Below are 23,477 nucleotides of genomic sequence, written 5' to 3'. Positions count from 1 at the left end.
GTAAAAAAAAAATTTGATAGATAAAAATAATGGATTAATCAGTGAATATAATAAATGATCAGTTTGTATTGATCAGTTTCTATGCGATCAGTTACTAAATATAATGATAAGTATTTAGATAATATGAGCAGTAATTAAACCAAAATGATCAGTATATAAAACGAAATGATATGATTTTAAAATAAATGATGAATTATATATATAATGAAATACATACATTATTAAATGAAACGATCAGTTTTACGCATTCTGACGGATGAAGTAGAGCCAATTTTTGCCATAACGGATCGTTTTCGATGGTAATTGGATTATTAGTCACATTGCGGTGGTCACAAAGAGAATTTTTGGCATTAAAATCGCGAATACGCAATATTTGGCACTCGAGTTCTCGTTAGTATGATGGACTTTTCGGCTGCCAGATGTTCCGTTATAGAGATTTTAGTGACTTTGTGACCAGTAATCACCGAACCGTTTTCGATAGTGTACTCTCCACCCGCGTGCATTTCTTTGTTTACGCCGGACCACGCGTTGATAAAATCTGACATTCACTGGTGTTTTGATTTCTCGCTTTTCTCCTGGACTTCAAATTTATTTTTAAACTGGCTTTATTTCACTTGCTGATGCTACTGACTTCATATACACTCATTTTTTTTTATAAATAATACACTCCCCCCCCTAGCAACAAATTTGCCTCCCCCTGGGAAAAGCTGAAATGACGCCCCTGTTTAATAACTACTCTCAGAATCATCTTCTTTGTGAAGAAAGTACATAGTAGTACATTCTGACGGATGAAGTAGAGCCAATTTTTGCCATAACGGATCGTTTTCGATGGTAATTGGATTATTAGTCACATTGCGGTGGTCACAAAGAGAATTTTTGGCATTAAAATCGCGAATACGCAATATTTGGCACTCGAGTTCTCGTTAGTATGATGGACTTTTCGGCTGCCAGATGTTCCGTTATAGAGATTTTAGTGACTTTGTGACCAGTAATCACCGAACCGTTTTCGATAGTGTACTCTCCACCCGCGTGCATTTCTTTGTTTACGCCGGACCACGCGTTGATAAAATCTGACATTCACTGGTGTTTTGATTTCTCGCTTTTCTCCTGGACTTCAAATTTATTTTTAAACTGGCTTTATTTCACTTGCTGATGCTACTGACTTCATATACACTCATTTTTTTTATAAATAATACACTCCTCCCCCTAGCAACAAATTTGCCTCCCCCTGGGAAAAGCTGAAATGACGCCCCTGTTTAATAACTACTCTCAGAATCATCTTCTTTGTGAAGAAAGTACATAGTAGTACAGCATTCCAAAATGTCATTCGAATATATGGGAAGCAATCATCTGATTCCAGCACGCTTTCAATCTACCTTTCATATCCTGTTTATGTATGTGGTTACCATTCGAGTATTTCACTTGTCTATCTCCCGTCCGATCTTTCAGGCTAATGATCTTCCCGAATCATTGACCCTCAAATTGAATTGAATCGAGACGAAAAACAAGTTTATCACAAGTTGCATTGTTCGCGCGACGACAGCACTTCAGGTTGACGATCTCCGTCTTCGCGATAAAGTGACCACATCCAGCGGTTGTCAACAGTTCCCTGTTCGGATGCTTATTTTTAACTGGGACTGCGACTGGGACGGAATCGGGAAATTGTATACATTAGGCGACATGTGTCTCCGTCATATATACGTATATATTCGTGGCGTAAACCAGAAACCGGCTCTCTGCTCTCGACGACGCCATTTTGTAAAACCGGACGACCAATCGGACCGGAATAAAATCATCACACGCTAACACGTTTCAATTCGATAATACCCACTATACTGCGGATTCGACTCGACAACTCAATTCGAACGTTTCAACAGTGAAACGGTTTCATATTACAAATAATACCATTATTGCGAAAAAATCGACTCAAAACGGTAGCTCGCGCTCCAAATGAATGGATAAATGGTAGAAAAAAAAACGGAAGCTACCGACAATGTGTTAAACTCTAGCCCGCCTCTTATACGCATAATGAAATACATACATATATACATATGTATATATGTATTCCATTCTGCGTACTGCTCGCGCACATTAAGTAAGGGTGTACGACAAAAAGAGAGAATTTCACCGCACGCCACTGATATATATGTATGTACGTAGGTCATAACTAGAGGTAGGATAACCAAGGTGCCGCTTGTTTGTTCCATTGTTGTAAATCCTTTGTAAAAAAGGTTCGGCAAACCTTTAACAATGCATTTACAACATTTGAACAATACGCGGCACCCTCTGGGTCCGGGCTTTAGTCATAACTAAAGGTAGGATGGCCAAGGTGCCACTTGTTTGTTCCATTGTTGTAAATCCTTTGTAAAAAAGGTTCGGCAAACCTTTAACAATGCATTTACAACATTTGAACAATACGCGGCACCCTCTGGGTCCGGGCTTTAGTCATAACTAAAGGTAGGATGGCCAAGGTGCCACTTGTTTGTTCCATTGTTGTAAATCCTTTGTAAAAAAGGTTCGGCAAACCTTTAACAATGCATTTACAACATTTGAACAATACGCGGCACCCTCTGGGTCCGGGCTTTAGTCATAACTAGAGGTAGGATAGCCAAGGTTCCGCTCATTGTTCCATTGTTGTAAATCCTTTGTAAAAAAGGTTCGGCAAACCTTTAACAATGCATTTACAACATTTGAACAATACGCGGCACCCTCTGGGTCCAGGCTTTAGACTCATAACTCAGTTATCCATATATTTTTATATTTTTTATGCAACTAAGAGCACAGACACACAGAGTAGTACGTAATTTTTAGGTAAAAGTCGGAATTCTCTAGGCTCGGAAGCGAGGCTCGGTGGATCCGCTCCTTCCCGTCATTGGTTGCTCTTTGCGAGTACTGTAGTATTGCCGTGCTTTGAATTAGCTCAACTTTTACCGAATGAATATACTGCCTGGTTCGCATATAATTTCAGACCGTTGGGCAGTGTACACCATAGATCTAGAATATACTAGATCCGCCCTCACGTGTTATACTTGTCTCCCTTTTGGCGCATGCAAAATACATGGCGCATGCACAGTTTCTCTTAGTAGGTAGGTAGGTACCACTGCGTCGTAGGGAAAAAAACCCAACTTCCCCGGTAGTTAAACCCCCCGCACCCCTCAGTTAGTGAAGACAAGATATCCGACCAAAATAACACGTCTGGGCCCATCTAGTGTATTATACATCAATGGTGTACACAGTTTAAATGTGTCAAATTATGATGTAAGCACTTCTTACATTACATTAAGGTTCAAATACGCTGGAATCAATCTGATAATTTTAGTGAAAGGATATGAAATTCCTTCAAGCAGATGTGATTTAAATTAATAAAAGGCACCAAAAGCAAATAGGAGCTTTTACACAAACATTACGTTCATATTCGCAGATAGTTCATATTTGATCACAGAATGGCACACAAAAGATTATATCTACACATATTGCTCGTAACACAGATACGTTTATGATCAGACGTACCTAGAATACGAAAAAAAAAACTGCAGGTGAATAGAATTACTAGTTTAAAGAAAAATAATTTGTATCTTTCCGATGTGCCGATTGCGAAAACTAAATTGGCGTTTAAAAAGGTGTACGATTACGTATCCATAAATTAAATTATATTATATAACAAGTCAAGTTTGAAAATTCATGCCGAGTTTGTATGTATGTATATGTAAGTAACGTGTGAGAACAAATAATAATCGTGTAAAAATATAACGAAATCCAGGGCCGTTGTTAGTGTGAATTGCCAACGGTCACCCGAGGCAATCTCGTGCTTCGTCGTTTTTATAATTTATATAATATGCGGACGATTTATCGTTTTTCTGAATATATTATATTAGGTGTATTTAATTATGGGTATTTTTTGTTATAAATGGCACGATAAATTAATTGGATTTATTGATTGTTTGAATCTTTCGTTCTATGAAAGAAATTGATTGGATGTATATTATATGTACTCATTTTCACGTTACAAAACATTCGAGATGTTGATCTTTTTATTAATTTTTGGACACTGTTTTACAGTATATATTTTAATGTAAAATCTGAATTGCTAATTCAATATTCAAGTGGGGTTCGTCATGATTTATTTAATAAACATAAATATCATTTTATAGTTTGATAAGATATAATATGATATGTATTTGATTTTTATTATAGATTTCTCACTAAAATTTTTATTAAAACTAGCAAAAAAAATCTGATTTACTATGATATTGAATTCCAACAATCACCAATTGCAAAAAATATAAATGACGAAAAAATATGCTATCGCTTTTTACGCCCTTGATGTCATCGAATGTTTTATATATAAGCTTTTAGAACCATCCTTTTAAATCTTCTTACAATTAATAATAACATAATTATCTTAAAAAATGTGTGATCAAGAATTTGAAATAAGAAAGCATATTCACAAAAGCAAAATTTCATGTTTAATTTATATTTTATATTGTAAGAAAGAGATGAATTCACGATAGGTTTAAAAATACAAAGAACAATTTTATATTTTGAGACTTTTTCAAAAATACATTCAAAAGCTTTCCTCACTAAAAATTGATCAATAAGAATGCAGAAAAAGCTCCATCAAGTTTTTTAGTCTATAATTTAAAACCATTGGGTTTCTATAACATCGAAACTTTAAGTTCGTTCAATCTTTAATATTATACAAAATATAGAGTATATGTATGAGTACAAGACAACAATATTTATAAAGCTGAACCCAGCATGCGTTGCAATGCCACAATAACGCATTCCCGTTCCCGTTCCCGTTCCCATTTGTTGGAAAAACGCAGGCAGCGAACACATTTGAAATTATTGAATGTTGCAATGACACTCATTCCCGTTTCCGTTCCCGTTTTTGGGCGATTTCTTTTCACAGTAATCTTCCCAGACATGCATACAACAAATCTTGAAAGTACCATCGTAATTGGTTTAGTGGTTTAGGAGCCTATACGAGACACACAGACAGACATTCAATTTTATATATATGTACTAGCTGAACCCCGGCATGCTTTGCAATGCCATAATTTTGCCTATTATGAATATGAATGATTGCTATTTTTTTTTTATGATTTTATGATTATAATGATGTTGTGGTAATATTGTTATTATTATAAGTTATTATTACTGTTATCATGTTATTATTAATGAATGACCGGCCACAGTGACGCGTTGGAGCTCTCTGTAATGTCACTGTGGCTAATATGTTAAATAAATAAATAAATAAATAACAACGCATGCAATTCCCGTTTCCGTTCCCGTTCTCGTTCCCGTTCCCGTTCTCGTTCCCGTTCTCGTTCCCGTTCTCGTTCCCATTCCCATTTGTCGGAAAAACGCCGGTAGCGAACACATTTGAAATTATTGCGTTGCAATGACACTCATTCCCATTTTTCCCGTTTCCGTTCCCGTTTTTTCCCGTTTTTTTTCACAGTTATCTTCCCGGACATGCACACAACAAATCCCGAAAGTTTCATCTTAATCGGTTCAGTGGTTTAGCAGCCTATTCGAGACACACACACACACACACACACACACACACACAGACATTCATTTTTATATATGTAAGATTATACAGTAACAAAGTGATTCTTTCTATAAATATTTTCCATTTATGAATTGAAATATATGTACAAAAAAAGCATTTTCAATAGCGATGAGTATCAGTTTTAAAAGTGAATGGTTAGGTTATTAGGTATAATAAAACAAACAATTAACAACAAAACTTCAACAACACTTTTATTAGTATCATATTTTTAACAACATATTCTTCTTTCGGCGATCATGTTTCATTTCTCATTCTATTTCGAATATTATTTCGAGATTTTAATTTCAGAAAACTGACTGTTCTAAACAGCGACCAAATACAACACACTATCGACGGAACTAAAGTTTGACAAACCATTAATTAAAATTTATAAAATCGATGTTTAAATAAAATATCTATTCCTGAAAATTACTAGCTAATATTAATTCACAGCTGTTTCAAAAGAAAACTTTGAGAAATTGTGACCTTTCCTTCATAGAAGTTGAGTAAATCGGATACGGTCCTGGGCAAGGGCTACGAGCGCACCACGAAAATAATAATAAAGAAGCAATTACTCGATTATGTAGCCGGCCCATAATTGCCCAGCTTCATAAATCATTTGATTCAAGTGAGCACTCATTATATACCTATTTTTGTGAGCTGGGTACGTACCTACGTACGCCTATGTGTGTTTTTATTATTCATTTCGATTGCGTAACATACCTATGTAGTACCACTAAGACTAGTGCATATGTACTAGAAAGGCCAACGACACGAGTTTACTTAATTATCGACACATTCGATCCAATCATACGTGGTGGTTAAATACCCACGATTGACACGATTTCACCAACGTGACATAATTGACATAATTATCATGGTAGACCCGTTCAATGTGTCTATTAATGTCGTTCGATACGTCGAATCCAGTGTCAGTTTTTTGCCATAGAATCTGAGCACTTTTTGTATGGAAGCTTTTGTATATGTAATACTTATATATGATTTCGCAATAAATTTCCGTTTCGTTTCGCGCCGTTCTATTGAGGGTATTGAATATAAATAAATTTATGCTTACGACGATTCTAAAACGGCGATCGTAATTACTGTCGGATGATGTAATTTTTTTTATATATTTAATATTGCAAATAATCTTTTTTATATCATTATCGTTAACTTGTTTTTTTTTTTTTGCGGAAATGAGCTGAAATCATATTATGATTTTCGCGGTAATTTATTCCGATCGATTACGAGTAAATGCATCGTTTGAAAATATCAACAATGTGGCTTTTTTACGTGATTGTATTATAATGCATGTTTATTAATGCAATTAATGTATTCGATTTTGTAGATCGGAGCATAAAAATTGATTGTTTTGTAAGCTCGGTGGATTGACTTTTTGATTATGTTGATTCAGCAACGATATTGGAACTTAATTTTATGTAATTTAAATTTTTATGACTGCCTATTATATTATATCTATCATGAGAATGAATTTATATATTATTAATGGTGTTTTTTTATTGTTTGTAAGTTTGAATATGTCCTTCATACATATATGTATAATATAATCGACTTTTAGTTAAAATGATAATAATCTATTATTTTTTTATTGATATTGCATTGTATTATATCTATAATATTATATGATATAGCATTGAATTAAGAATAATTACAATATATTTTATATGTCTACATATATGTACTTACATAATTCAGTATTTAAAAAATAAGTCATTTCTTTTAATTTCGATTTTATTTTGAATCTTATTTAACATTCTTTAGATTTATGTAAATATTTAATACTTATGTATGTTTTTAAAAGATTCGAAACAAATTTAGATATACTTCAAAAAATCAATTTATGATTTTCATATTTCCAATAAACAAAATTTTCTTCAATCGTACTAAGAAAACTGATTTCCAATTGGAATTTAGTATGAATTCAAATTAAATCAGAAAACTGTTTTCTAACTAAGATGAAAATACGTACATTTATGAATTTGATATAATTGTAGGTGTTTTATGAAAATAAAATAACTTTCACAATTCTTTGATAGTAATGGTAAACAGAGAAGTAAAAGATTTAAGCTTTCAGATGTAATTTTTTTATAAATCTTTAATATAAAAAACTTTGAAATTACAGTAATTTCGGTACATACCTAACCATGGTCCTCTATGTATTTGCATCGCATAAAAAATGAATAAACACTTATTATTGTTTTTTTTTATTTGCATTTGTCAAACCTGAATAAAAACATGTCTTTTTTCTTGACAATGGATACTTACATATTTATATGAACTTACATATGATATATCAAACAAAGCAAATTAAAAAAAATATATATAATAAATATTTATTCGTTTTTAATACGGCGCAAATGGAGGAAAATGGGTGCTACTTTAGTATACGATCTTCCTTCACGTTTTTACTTTAATATGCAGTCTCACTGTCTCAGTTCTCGCGTGTGACATTGAGACAAAACATAACGACCCTAACAACCTAATCTTAAATGAATATGGCCAACCTTAACTAAACCTAACCTACCCTGACCCTTAAATAAATAAGTGTTGGCAGCTCTTTCTCTTAGTAGGTAGGTAGGTACCGCTGCGTCGTAGGGAAAAAAACTTCCCCGCTAGTTACACCCCGCACCCCTCAGTTAGTGAATACAAGATCTCCGACCAAAATCACACGTCAGGGCCCATCTGTGTATTATACATCAATGTCTTCTACGCATCACGCCGCGTGTGTGACAATAATCGCGCCACGCCTACCTCGCACTCGAATGTACTGACCATTCAGTGCTGTATCACAAACACACAGCTTATGGCCTACGTAAAAATATATATCTATACCTATATATAAAATTGAATGTCTGTGGAACGGGAATTGCACGCGTTATTGTGGCATTGCAACGCATGGCGTGTTCAGCTAGTCAATATATATATATATATATATATATATATATATATATATATATATATATATATATATATATATATATATATATATATATATATATATATATAATTAATTTTTATTTTTTATTTAATTTACACCAAGAAGGCCTAACAGGTAAACCCAATGCGCCTTCCTGGCCAAAGACAATTATATAAACATATATGTACACCATCCATATATACACAAATACTTACACGTATACACAAATACACATACATACATAAATAAATATAAAAATACACATATATACATATACATACATACACACCTACACATATGTATATATATTCACATATACATACATATACATATACACATACACATACATTACATACATCCATAAACATACAAACATTATACATGCATATACACATAAACACATAAATACACATAAATAAAGATAAATTACTCATATATATAAAAATAAAAAATAGCATACATATATAAATAAAGATAAAACCAACATACATACACATTATGCTAAATAATATAATTACAAAATGAAAACATGTGTAAATATGTATGTAGCTAGAAGTCATTTAAAATATGCTGCCTGACAGAACTGTATGATGCAGTAAAAACATCAAGGCTCCCAGATAGCAGGTTAAATAGTCGAATGGCTCTTGAAAGAGGCGAGTCATCAAGCACATTAGTTCTGGCCCGAATAGGCAGGAATAGAGTTCTGGAGCGAGATTCTCTCAGTTTCTCAGGTACCCTAAGCTTAAGAGGGCTGTACACCCGAAACCTTAATTTTGTTACCGTTCCTTTCTTCGATATATATATTGAGTGTATGTATATATTGAGTGAATGCGACAATATATATCAATATATATATTGAGTGAATGCGACAGTTGCGCTTCGACCAGATAAAACGTGTTTTAAATTGACAAAATCGAGGTTTCGTATTCTACTATTTTCTCCTCTAAAACTGGACTAATTTTTAAAAAAATTTCGTTGTCGGTATGAGAAAGATATTTTCTGTGCATCTATCGGCGAATTTTTTTTAAAATCGACCGTTAAATAACCACGCTAGACTCTTTTCGTGGGTGTAAAAAAGAGGCGATTTTATAGATGTTTGGCGGCTCCTAGCTCCTATAAAAAATAATTAATCAAAAAAATAAAACGATAGATGCACCCCAATGGTGGATATCCATAGCATATTAAAAAATAATTTCTCTAGTGCCATAATTGAGGTAGGGAGAAGTATAGTACGTTTGTATGGACAAGGCACTGCTGTCCAGCCCTCTTAAAGGTAGTATTCTTGTTTATTTTATATATTATATATGCGCAATGTACAACGCACATTGGCATTCTTCAGGCCCATAGATCTGTCGGCAAAACGCCGATCGGCGTTGTTCAGCATTGAAAGGGTTAATTGTTGGGACGGATCCGATGAATCGGTATCCTCAAATTTATTAGTTATTAGCATCTCGAATTTGTTGAATCTTATAAAAACGCTACCTACATCATTTATTTCTCGCAAATTTGCTGTATATCAAAATTTGTTGGTCGTCCATAGATCACAAAACTTCAGGAAGATGACATTCACCCCTTAGAATTTTTAGAAAAAGCTTACCAATATATATATATATATATATATATATATATATATATATATATATATATATATATATATATATATATATTCTATGGAAACGGTCGCAGTGACGTCGATGTTTGCCTCTTCTCCTACATCTGCCTGCTCAAATGGTCCTGATAGTCGTGATTCTGTTGTGACTGTGTTGGCTTCTTCTTCTGCTTCCTCTTCCGTTTCGTCTCCATTGGCTCAACCTCCGTTGGCTCAATCAAAACTGCCATTTCTTGTCTCAAAGAAAGTCACGCGCCAAACTGGGAGACCGAAAATTGGTAATTTATTACCAAAATGTTCGAGGTCTCAGGACAAAGCTGGCTGCGTTTAATTCAGCCGTTTCTACTATTTGTGATGATATGGTAGCACTAACGGAAACATGGTTGACTTCATCATTTTTTGATGCTGAACTTTTTGATTCTTCCTGGAGGCTGCATCGTCGCGATAGAGTAGATCGACGTGGTGGTGGTGTATTATTTGCTTGTCGTGATTGGTTTCGGTCAGTCCGGATGACAAATTTTGAAACTCTATCTGGTGAGGACTTATGGAATTCATAACTTGAAAATCATAATCGAGAAAGAATATTACGAAATACAAAAACCTTGTAAACATAGAATGAATTCAAGACGATAAACGATATATAATAATAATAATTATTATTTTTAGTTGTTTGTGTATATATGTATATGTTTTGTTTTTGTTATGTCTAATTTATTATTTTGTTTCTTGTCTTTTCTGTTATATTTTTGACCATTGTGGCGCATTAGGAATTCCTGTAATGCTACAACGGTCCAAACTTTAAATAAATAAATATTGAAAAATAATTGAATGTCTGTGTGTGTGTCTCGAATAGGCTCCTAAATCACTGAACGGATTACGATGGAACTTTCAGGATTTGTTGTATGTCCCGGAAGATTACTGTGAAAAACGGGAACGGGAATTGTATGCGTTATTGTGGCGTTGCAACGCATGCCGGGTACAGCTAGTACATAAATAAAAACAATTAAGCATATTGTTAATGCGATCGATCGATTTAATCAACGACATTTAATAAACCCATCACATCAAAAAAGACAACCCATCGCATTCCCATCCGAACGCCCACACACAATAAAATCGTCAAGTCGCGACCATAAACCGAGTCTGGCCTGTAATCAGAAATAGACGCACGAGGGCTCGATAAAGGCGCACGAAGTGGGGGGGAAAAAAGGCGCCTCCCAGTCCCACCGACCAATCACGAGCCACTATTCCGCCCATGGGGCCGTAACTCCGCCCAGATAGTAGTCTCACGCCGCAGTCATCCGTCGGCCGCGACATCAGACACGCGCCGCAAATGCAAACGCAAACGCAAACGCAAACGCAAACGAAAACGCAAACGCGAACTAACCTCACACATTCTCAACACACACTGCTCAATCTCACAACACACCGTCATACCTCCATACGATCTCGCCGCGAGTGATTCCATGGATGCGCTCGCGTACAAGTGATGTGAAAGGGGCGACTGCTTGCGCCCTTGCGCCCTTATCGGCCTTTGAACGATGGGGCCGGCGCGTCGCTGTGCTGCTTCGTGTCGACTGTTCGCATATTCGATCAGATAAAAGTGCGAATTTTTATATATTGTGTTTATATACATACATAAGGTGGCGTACTTTGATGGATTTTTTTCGATTGTATTATTAAAATCGGTTCGGTTTTTTTTTTTTTGATTTTTAAATTCTTTTTATTATTACGAAATTATGTTCACAATGTCTATTTTAATAGCTACTGATCTACTGATCATTTTCTGTTTTATAATTTTAATTTAATTTTGTTATTAATCATGGTATTATACTATTCTAATGTTAATGTACAGCATAATAGGAAACAATATGTATTTTATATAGTACTATTGCATATGTTGAATATGAACATGTTTAATTTAGTATATACAGCATAATAGGAAAAACAGAGCTCGAAAACCTATTTACAATTCTTAAAATTCGGTTCGGTGGTTATTGGTCGCAAAGCGATCAGATAAAAGTGCGAATTTTTATATGTTGTGTTTATACCTACATATGTATATATAAGGTGGGGTATTTTGATGGATTTTTTTCGATTTAATGTATTATTAAATTCGGTTCGGTTTTTTTTTTTAATTTTAAATGCTTTTTATTATTACGAAATTATGTTCACAGTGTCTATTTTAATAGCTACTGATCTACTGATCATTTTCTTTTTTATAATTTTAATTTAATTTTGTTAGTAATCATGGTATTATACTATTCAAATGTTAATGTACAGCATAATAGAAAACAATATGTATTTTATATAATACTATTGCATATGTTGAATATGAACATGTTTAATTTAGTATGTACAGCATAATAGGAAAGACAGAGCTCGAAAACCTATTTACAATTCTTAAAATTCGGTTCGGTGATTGTTGGTCGCAAAGCGATCGGATAAAAGTGCGAATTTTTATATATTGTGTTTATATACATACATAAGGTGGCGTACTTTGATGGATTTTTTTCGATTTAATGTATTATTAAATTCGGTTCGGTTTTTTTTTATTTTTATTTTTAAATTCTTTTTATTATTACGAAATTATGTTCACAATGTCTATTTTAATAGCTACTGATCTACTGATCATTTTCTTTTTTATAATTTTAATTTAATTTTGTTAGTAATCATGGTATTATACTATTCAAATGTTAATGTACAGCATAATAGAAAACAATATGTATTTTATATAATACTATTGCATATGTTGAATATGAACATGTTTAATTTAGTATATACAGCATAATAGAAAAAACAGAGCTCGAAAACCTATTTACAATTCTTAAAATTCGGTTCGGTGGTTATTGGTCGCAAAGCGATCAGATAAAAGTGCGAATTTTTATATATTGTGTTTATATACATACATAAGGTGGCGTACTTTGATGGATTTTTTTCGATTTAATGTATTATTAAATTCGGTTCGGTTTTTTTTTTTTTGAATTTTAAATGCTTTTTATTATTACGAAATTATGTTCACAATGTCTATTTTAATAGCTACTGATCTACTGATCATTTTCTGTTTTATAATTTTAATTTAATTTTGTTAGTAATCATGGTATTATACTATTCTAATGTTAATGTACAGCATAATCGGAAACAATATGTATTTTATATAATACTATTGCATATGTTGAATATGAACATGTTTAATTTAGTATGTACAGCATAATAGGAAAGACAGAGCTCGAAAACCTATTTAAAATTCTTAAAATTCGGTTCGGTGATTATTGGTCGCAAAGCGATCAGATAAAAGTGCGAATTTTTATATGTTGTGTTTATACCTACATATGTATATATAAGGTGGGGTATTTTGATGGATTTTTTTCGATTTAATGTATTATTAAATTCAGTTCGGTTTTTTTTTTTTAATTTTAAATGCTTTTTATTATTACGAAATTATGTTCACAGTGTCTATTTTAATAGCTACTGATCTACTGATCAGTTTCTGTTTTATGATTTTAATTTTTTTTTTTTAGTAATCATGGTATTATACTATTCTAATGTTAATGTACAGCATGATAGGAAACAATATGTATTTTATATAATACTATTGCATATGTTGAATATGAACATGTTTAATTTAGTATGTACAGCATAATAGGAAAGACAGAGCTCGAAAGCCTATTTACAATTCTTAGAATTCGGTTCGGTGATTGTTGGTCGCAAAGCGATCGGATAAAAGTGCGAATTTTTATATATTGTGTTTATATACATACATACATATACATAAGGTGGCGTACTATGATGGATTTTTTTTTATTTAATGTATTATTAAATTGGGCTCGGTTTTTTTTTTTGTAGGCTGTATTGTTTGACTTTCTTTTCTTTTATTTGCCGTTACAAAAGGGGAAGAAATAGATTATCAATTAATTAAAATTCCAATACTTTAAACTTAATTTGCATAAATTGAATGTATAAATTTGCATGAAATGAGGTATCTTTCATACTTATGTATGTATGTAGAAGAGAGATAAATGATATCTTATAATTTGATTTTGATTTTTAAATGCTTTTTATTATTACGAAATTATGTTCGCAATACGTCTTATATCTATTTGAATAGCTACTGATCTACTGATCATTTTCTATTTTACAATTTTAATTTAATTTTTTAGTAATCGTTGTATTATATTATTCTAATGTTAATCTAGTACAGCATAATAGGAAAACGGAGCTCAAAAACCTATTTACAATTCTTAAAATTCGGTTCGGTGATTATTGGTCACTAAGCGCTCGCCCAAAAGTCACTAAAACCTATATAAAGCAGCTGAAAAGTACATCATACTAACGATAACTATCATACTAACGAGACATCGAGTGCCAAATATTCCGTATTTGCGATTTTCATGGGGAAAATTGTCTTTTGGGCGATCACAATGTGACTAATAATTCAATTATCATTAAATTCGAATGGGAATTGATCGGCTCGTATAATATTCTAATTGGGATTCTCTCGGTCGGTTGCAATTCTGACTTTTGATGAGTGAATTTTTGATAATGTATTTTGAGTTCTGTGGACGTTTTTATACTAGTTGTTATTTTTTAAATAAAATTCTTTCTTAGTACGCCATTGTTTGATATGTTTAAATAAACGCAGGTGGTATTTCCCGCGGTTTTTAAATTAAAAAAATTATAAAGTGTGATTGAATTATGCAGTCAAAAAAATAAGGATGAATTCAATACAAAAATTCATTAGATTTGTTCAAATTCAAGATTTATTTTACGTGATGTTATTTTTGAAATTTTCATTCCGAGTAGGCACTGATCAATTCTTTTAAACAAACACTGATATTTCCTGTGGTTTTAAATTTAAAAAATAATAAAGTGTGATTGAATTATTCAGTCAAAAAAATTAAAATGAATTCAATACAAAAATTCATTAAATTTGTCCAAATTCGTGATTTCTTTTACAATTTCTAATAAAAATATGATTTTAAGGGTTTTCTTATTGAATAAGCCACTGAGTGATATTTTTAAATAAATGCATATTAAATTCTTCGTATTTTTGAGTTAGAAAAATCATCAAATGTGATGAATTATACACCCAAAAAAATAAAGATTCATTTAACACAAATTCATAAAGTTTGTTCAAACTAAAGTTTTTTTTTACAATTTATGACGAAATGATTTTATTGTCGAAAGATTTTCCTAATGAGTACGCTACTGATTGATATCTTTAAATAAACAAATATGAAATTCCTCGTGATTTTATGTTTATAAAGTGTGATTGAATTATACAGCCAAAAATATAAAGATTAATTCGATACCAAATTCATTAGATTTGTTCTAATTTTTTCGAATTGTGACAAAATGTAATAATACCGATCGATATTTACAAGCTTTTTTAAAATAAATGTATTTGAAATTCTTCGTGATTTTACGTTTAAAAAATCATAAAGTGTGATTGAATTATACAGCTAATAAAATAAATATATAAAATTCATACAATTTTATATGAAGAATGTTTGTTATAAAAACATTTATAGACTTAATTAAGATAGGTTAAAATAAAATTCCAATAAGTATTCTTTCAGTCACTGATACTACCTACTAATGTAATAAAAAGTTGGCTCTTATTGACTCATTAATATTAAAGTAATTTTAAATTCCGACATTGATAAGAGTTACGATTTAATTTCAACGGGTGTTTTCCCGTCTCGGTGAATTCAATCGTGAAAATTTAACACGTGTTTTATGTATTAAAAACTCAATATAAATAAGTACTCGTGGATTGTATGCAAATTGGCGTGTGGGACGCGAAAGCCTTTTAATTTTGAATTTTCACAGCATTGGAAATGTACATACTTATTACAAGCGTATGCAAATTAAGTAACGTTGAAGTTTCGCTGTTGTGGAATATGTAATTTTAAATTAACACTCGCCGAATTAATTGACGATAAATCAGCGAAAAAATGAGCGTTTCCTTGGTTTAAAAAAAAATCCAACCAAAGAGTTTATTATAAAGTTTAATGATATTTTATTATTAAACTTTTCCGTATAAAGTTAGCTAAATTATTGAGCTTACAATATATATTATATATTACGATAGTATTGTTGTTTGAATATGATACTTTTATATACTTTAAATCCAAATACATCTACGATGAAATGAAATTACCGTAACTTTGCTGAAAAATATTGAATTTCTGTATATAATTAATAATAATGAATCAATGAATGTCTCATAATCTGTATTTTTTTCTTTTCGGGATGTGCATAGAAAAATAATAAAAAATATAGGTTAATTCTATGTAAACGGTTGTGATTATTTACATTCTTGAAAAGACATGAAATAAAAATCACACCATTTTGCAATGACATTATTACTTCATTGTTTTATGCTTATTATTTTAATAGTATTTAAGAGAAAAAAATTAGACGGTGCTACTTTTACTATTAGGCTTGTTCTTATTGAAAAACCAAAAATAAAAATAAAAATCAGACCGTTAAAATATTTGAATTCATCAAAAATGTATATCTGATATATGAAACAAATTCCTAATGTATAAATTTTTCGTATTTTAATTTTAAAAGTAAATAAAACGGCCAATATTTCAATATAAAATCGGTTTCTTTTAGTCAATAGTAGGTACTAAAATGCAAAATTGATATAAAAAAAGAAAGAGCAATTCCAATAAGAGTGCAAAGTGTTAATTAAGATTTATTAGATCAGTGTTTAATTTATTTAATTTGCGCAACAAACTTAAATGATTGGTATAAAAACAAAAAATACAAAATAAATATTTTAGTACGAGATTTTACCGATAGATGGCAGTAAAATCACATCGAGTGTAAAAATGGCGGTTGACAAATTTCATTTGATTTATTTTTCTTTCACAATCCGATACTAGCATAACAATTACAAATTAGCACAGTTAATAGCACTAGCTTGCAACGAAATATAATTGACTTTAATAAATATTATCGCAAACCGTACATAAAAAAATGTACTACGTCTTCGACGACGTAATAAATTCACGTCGCGGCTTTTAAGCGATTTCTAAAATTAGCGAAACATTCACAGGTATGTATGTACGATATTGATATGCAAATGTGCTAATTTTACGCAATAAACGCTTATCGCCTCTTCGAAATCGAAATACACTTATTTTCTCGCGCGAATTCTAATAAGATTCTATCGTATCGCCTCGGCTCGACAATCGGCAGATAAAATATGGCAATAAAGATATTTTATTAACGAACCGACGATTTTTATTAGTATTATATTTTATAAAAGTTAGTTGGTGTACTTGTGAACGATTTCACTCGATAAATCAGTTTTCTCGGCTGTGCGTCGGAGAAATATTGTTATTTTAATTTGAAACTATTTAATTGACATGTTCCCACACGCTAAAGGCCTGTTTATGTATTGTTTACATGCGCTTTTATTGTTTATGAAGAGATTTATTGTGCAGACATTATGACAAAAGTTTCCATTTATGACGAAAACGGATAAAAAATCGTAACAAGGAAACGCTCTAATAAATTGTACAGAACATTATTACGAATATAAGATTAAATACAAGGTGTTCTCAATGTCTATATTATTATATCTTATTCAATTTTTTTAAACATGAAAAAAATCAGTGAAGGATTTTCATATACATATGTACTTAAAATATATGTATGTACATACATACCTATAAATTAAAGCGCATAAATTATTATTTTTTCTATTAATTGCTACAATATTCTATTATTGATTTACGCTTAGTATTTTAATAAACGTAAAATGATTAAGAAATATCAATTATTTTATAACTACCATGTTATTATGTATAAAAAATTCTAGATCAAGTATAAAAACGAAACATCGAATTTGTTTATTTCATTTTATTAATTTTTAAATACTTTTATTTGAAAAACCTTAAAGAAAATATGCCCCATAACAAATATAAATATACTTAAATAAGCAATCTATAATTGATTCTAATTACTCGGCTTAGTTTTAACATAACCAATAGATATCTTTTTTAAATTAAAATTACTAGATTTATTTTAATGTTTATTAAACTTAAATTACCATATTTTTAAATAAGTTATTTCAATTTCGGATATCTACATTAAAATAGTTGTTAAAAGTTATATTATATGTTTAATAGAAAACACTCATGACCACATTTATCACATTTCTTATGTAATTCGAAAGTAGAATTAGTTCTCATATTTATTTAAATAAAATATTTCGACATTTACATATTTGCTTTAATTTATAACATCTTAAATTAAGTTATTTCAATGTTGAATATATCAAAGAAAGTGAATAAAAATGTATTATTATTAGAAATACACAAACAAGGGCCCACATTTGACCTATTTTTTAATATATAAAAAGAAATGGTCATTATTTATTCAATTGAATATTTCAATATTTAATTTAAATTTTAATGTCTTAAAACAAGTCGTTTCAATGTTGAAAAATTTTATCAAAGAAAGTAAATAAATAAAGAAAGAGTCGCATTTGACCGATTTCTTAATATATGTATAAAAGATGGATGGTTATAATTATTTCGACATTCATTTTCTTTAAGTTATAATGTCTCAAAATAAGTCGTTCCAATTTTGAATAAATCAAAGAGAGTGAATAAAAAGTTATTATCCATGGTCATAATTTATTTAATTAAATATTTCGACATTTATTTAATTTAAATTAATATGTCTTTAAATAAGTCGTTTCAATGTTGAATAAGTATATTAAAGAGAGTGAATAAAAAGTCATTATCATTAGAATATTAAAAACATACATTAACAATGGTCACATTTGACCGATTTCTTAATATATAAAAGATGCATGGTCATAATTTATTTAATTAAATATTTGGAAATTTGTTTAATTTAAATTAAAATAGTCGTTTCAATGTTGAATAATTATATCAAAGAGAGTGAATATAAAGTTATTATTATTATACTAATTAAAGAAATACATATAATACATAGCAAGGGCCACATTCGACTCTTTTCTTCAATATGGATGGTCATAATTTATTTAATTGAATATTTCGACATATATTTTCTTTAAATTATAATGTCTTAAAATAATTCGTTTCATTGTTGAATATATCAAACAAAGTGAATAAAAAATTATTATTATTAGAATATTTAAATAATAACAAGGGCCAGATTTGTGAATGGTCAGAATTTACTTAATTAAATATTTCAACACTGGCCGTTTAGAAATCAAACACAACACACGCAAACACAAAGGCAGATATGTATGCAGTTTGACGTTATACAATTTAATGTTGTGAACACCGTGTAGTCACAATTGTTCTCGCTAATGTGCAAATAGTCCACGACTATAGCTCGTAATTTATGAGTCAATATTGTTGGGTATATGTTCAATTTTGACAAGCGACCTAGTGGGCGGTCAGGGACTCTCAACGGTGGGCCTTTGTGACGGACAGACGGACCCCATTGTACGTCGGGGAAAAAAGCGCACGCGTAATAAATAACCAAGAACAAATCTAATGAAAAGGAAACAAGCTGTAAAAATCCTTGCGCAAAATGCCTACCTTTGTAACCGCGTGGGAATTCATCCTCGTTCGTAACTTTGATGCCAGCGTACATATGTATATATTTTTTGTTTATTTTTCTTAAAGGTGAATATTGAATGACACGATGATTTTCGCTACAAATTCATCGGGATACGGTCCGTCGATCTCAGTGCGTAAAATCGGTGAATGATTCGGGTTTCGTGCCCGGAAAGATGGCGGCGGTCAGCGCCAACGTGATCCACCATCAGCAAACCGGTCACGTGAAGATGCACGAGCAGAGCGACGACGACTCCAATGATGGCAGCCTCCATTCCATCAACACCAGGGAGAAGAACGAGGAAGCTTCCAGCAGTCCCGAATACAAGCCGGCCAGTCCCGAACGGAATCCTTTCATGGTCGCCCAACAGGACTATCAACCGGTCGAGGAACCGGTCGCGGCCAGTCCTGACGCCAAGTCGAATTTGCAAAATTCCCCCTTCTCCATGCAGAACGTCCTCAAGATGAAACAGGAGAGGGACAGCGTGAGTCCAGCCACTATAAACCCAGGCGTATTCTCAACGGAAAAGCTCCTCGAAAATACGCCAACTTATGTAAGGCAGATGTCGCCTAGACTAGACGAAAACCAAGACAATAGAAACTCGTACTCGTCACCGTCTTCTCGAAGGGAGAGCTGCTCCCTAGACGAAGACTCGCCTCGTAAAGAAATCGATGTTTTAAAATACAGAGACAACGCCGAATACGACACTGCATATTCCGAAGAGAACAAAAAACGATTGCGCGACAGAAACATGAGCGAAGACATGGACGAGAATAGTTGTTGCAGTGAAGACACAGTGCTCTCAGTGGGCAACGAGGCACAAATCAACAATTTCGACAGCGAAAATAGGACGTCATCTACAGCAAACTCTCAAATTTTATCCCCACGTTCAAGTCCAACACCATCGCCAGCTTCAAATCCCGTCCAAAATCTATCTTCATTCAAACACATCCAATCCCACTTAAGCGCCATATCCCAATTGAGCCAAAACTTACACACGGGACAGCATATGTTGCTCAGGCCTAATCCAATAGCGGCTCCGAATCCACTCATTTTCTTAAACCAAAACAGATTACTCTTCAATCCTCACCACGGACTTCAGCCTAATATGCAGCAAGTTGAAGCGATACATCCGAATCATCAAAGCTTATCTAATTCACCCACGAGTGTCATTCCGGCAATGTCTCGCTTATCTCCCAACGAATCGCCGAATCAAAACCAACTGTCTCCGACGTCTCCAGGATGCGAAAACAAGTTGAATCTGATGCAGAATCTGTCCAATTTTGCCGTACTAGGACAACAGACTGGATTGCCGTCCAATCTGAGATACTACAAGCAAATGCCATTCGTAAATCCGATCCAAATGGGACAACAACACATACCAGCGCTCAATTCCGGATTCATCCTATCGAACAAACAAAATGAAGACACGCGTAAGAACAATTCTAAAGAACGCGATAAGTGCTCTAATGGTAATAATTCGAGTGTTAACGAGAGGCTGTTTGGAAGTAGTGCGAATCATCCTAGTACTGACGAAGCGAGGCATAACATTATTCTGAACCATAATGGTTTGAAGTTCAGTATTGATAATATATTGAAGGCAGATTTCGGTAGGAGGATTACAGATCCTTTGCACAAGAGGAGTAAATCTGGATCGGCTAAGCATAAATTCGGAGCTGCCGTCCTGAATCCGACTGCTGTGAATCCTGTCCAAGTTCCGAAGCCCCAGCAAGTACCTCTGCATCATCACATGAGTCTGAAAGAGTCGGCTTTTTCAGGCGCCGGTAGCGTGAAGCCCACAGGAGCTTTCCTCCCCCAATCCAAAGATAGTAGCAATAATTATTATAAGAGCAATCCAGTGGTGGCTAGTAACAATTTGCCCGGTCCGAGGTTGCCCTCGGTGCAGACCGAGCTGAAGACAGGTGGTTCGTCCTCGTTGCAGAACAATATGGTGACGAGCAGTGTCAGTTCTGGTGCCAGTTCTGGTGGTAGTGGTACAGACAAACCGGCGACGGGGAATCCCATAGACTTGTCTAAACAGGATCAATTGCCTGCCGCGGAAGAAAAAGCTGGGAAAGGAGATGGACCGATGGTGTGGCCTGCGTGGGTCTACTGCACCAGATACAGCGACAGGCCCAGTTCAGGTTGGTGCAAAGCTTGTTACATTATCTAGTTTGATAAGTGTGTGATAATTTAATTTCATGTAGGTATTTCGTATCTTGATGGAATGCGTTTCATCTTCGCTATCTTCATTGAGGCCATTAAAAACATTTCTAATTGATCCTTATCATATTGAAGTGAAAAATGGGACTTCTATATGTACATGTGCCCTGTTTTATGTGGAATTTTTGAATTTTGTGCCTTTTTTTCAAAGAGTTGGATTTAACTATCATGAATTGGTATATATATTTTTTTGATGATCCGCAGTATTGTACAATAAAAGAGTGAAATCATAAAATTTAATGATGTTGAACAACAGTACATTTTTACTACTGTTATTGTAGCTGAATTTTATAAGTTTGCTTTTTATATGGTACAAAATATGTACCTACATAGGTTCATGAAATTCCGGATGTTAAAGCTTATTAGGCATAACAATGTACATACTTATACATAATGTAAGCATCTAAGAACAAACTTTCAATTTGTTATGTACATAAATATGTTTTTTTGTATATTTAGAGAGAATTTTGGCAATAATATAGAGGCGGAGATATTTTGTGGGCTTAAAAATTTTCAATTGAAGAACATTTTAAATGAAATTTAACGGAAAAATAATACATTTCCAAAGAAATGATCAACTTCGATCGGTTTTCAAGGGATAGTTTCAATTTTGAACCACGTATCGTTTACTATGTATATTTTTCGTCGAAGGTGATTTTTTAATCAATTTTTGATTTTTACGAGTTTTAAAGAGTTAACAAACACACGCACATATTTATAATAAATATTTTATTATATAATATTACAGTTTGTATCATCAAATATACAATTCAACGAATAGAAATAATAAAATACTTCCTAATAGTGAGTAATATGATTTGTTATGTCATTGCAACATGCTGTTTGAATCTTCCAGGACAATTTTAAATACAATACGATATTTTGAAAGTTATTCCATATTGTGTGTATATTTGTAAACGAATTCAATGATGCGAAAGCTCGTAACGAGAGCGCGCGCTCCTTTTTGGATGTAGTCAAACTTTTTTGTGGTTGACGTATCAAAGCTCCATGTATCAATTTCTCGACTAACCATCCTTTTGCTTTTTAGTTATTTTAATCAATTCCTTGTTATCCTTTTTATGGTACAAAAAATAGATTAAAAAAACAAAGCAAAACACGTCACATTTGAGGTATCAAAGCGTATAGTTCTCAGGCGGAAGATTGACGCGTATCGTTTTACAGAATGAATGAATAAACTATAATATATTTTTGTATTAAATACAAAATAAATGTGTTGTTTTATTATATCTATAAGAAAAACATTAAATAAAATGTTTATTAGTACGCATTTCTATCCAACAATATCAAAGTATATACATACATAATATGTAGACAAGTACATAAGTAGATATGTACATATATATATATATATATATATATATATATATATATATATATATATATATATATATATATACATATGTACATATGTATACAAGAATGATTTTTAAATGAAAGGCTTTTAACCGCTGAAAACATTATTTTTTCCTTTTATTTATTATTTATTCCTAACTATTATAGTCGCGTTTGTATAGTTTTGATCGTTGGTGGCCGCGCAATTAAACATGTCGTTT

General features: G+C 32.2%; 2 protein-coding genes across 3 annotated transcripts in view; one reads left to right on the top strand and one right to left on the bottom strand.

Moving 5' to 3' along the window:
- AspRS (aspartyl-tRNA synthetase) overlaps positions 1–23,477 on the bottom strand; it is a 122,661-nt gene that overhangs the window by 69,561 nt on the left and 29,623 nt on the right. The window lies entirely within an intron of this gene.
- The window catches only part of LOC143919637 (uncharacterized), a 79,671-nt gene continuing 67,591 nt past the window's right edge, over positions 11,398–23,477 (top strand). The window contains exons 1-2 of one of the 2 annotated variants that reach the window (XM_077442046.1): positions 11,398–11,707; positions 19,749–21,828. In XM_077442046.1, coding sequence (XP_077298172.1) covers positions 19,856–21,828 — 1,973 coding nt within the window. In that variant the 5' untranslated portion in view covers positions 11,398–11,707; positions 19,749–19,855. Of the gene's footprint in view, positions 11,708–19,748; positions 21,829–23,477 lie in introns of those variants that run through there. The other variant, XM_077442047.1, reaches the window with a different exon arrangement.

This window comes from Arctopsyche grandis, chromosome 12 (assembly GCF_051622035.1).
Source record: "Arctopsyche grandis isolate Sample6627 chromosome 12, ASM5162203v2, whole genome shotgun sequence".
NCBI lineage: Eukaryota > Metazoa > Arthropoda > Insecta > Trichoptera > Hydropsychidae > Arctopsyche > Arctopsyche grandis.
This window is presented reverse-complemented; position numbering and strand designations above follow the sequence as displayed.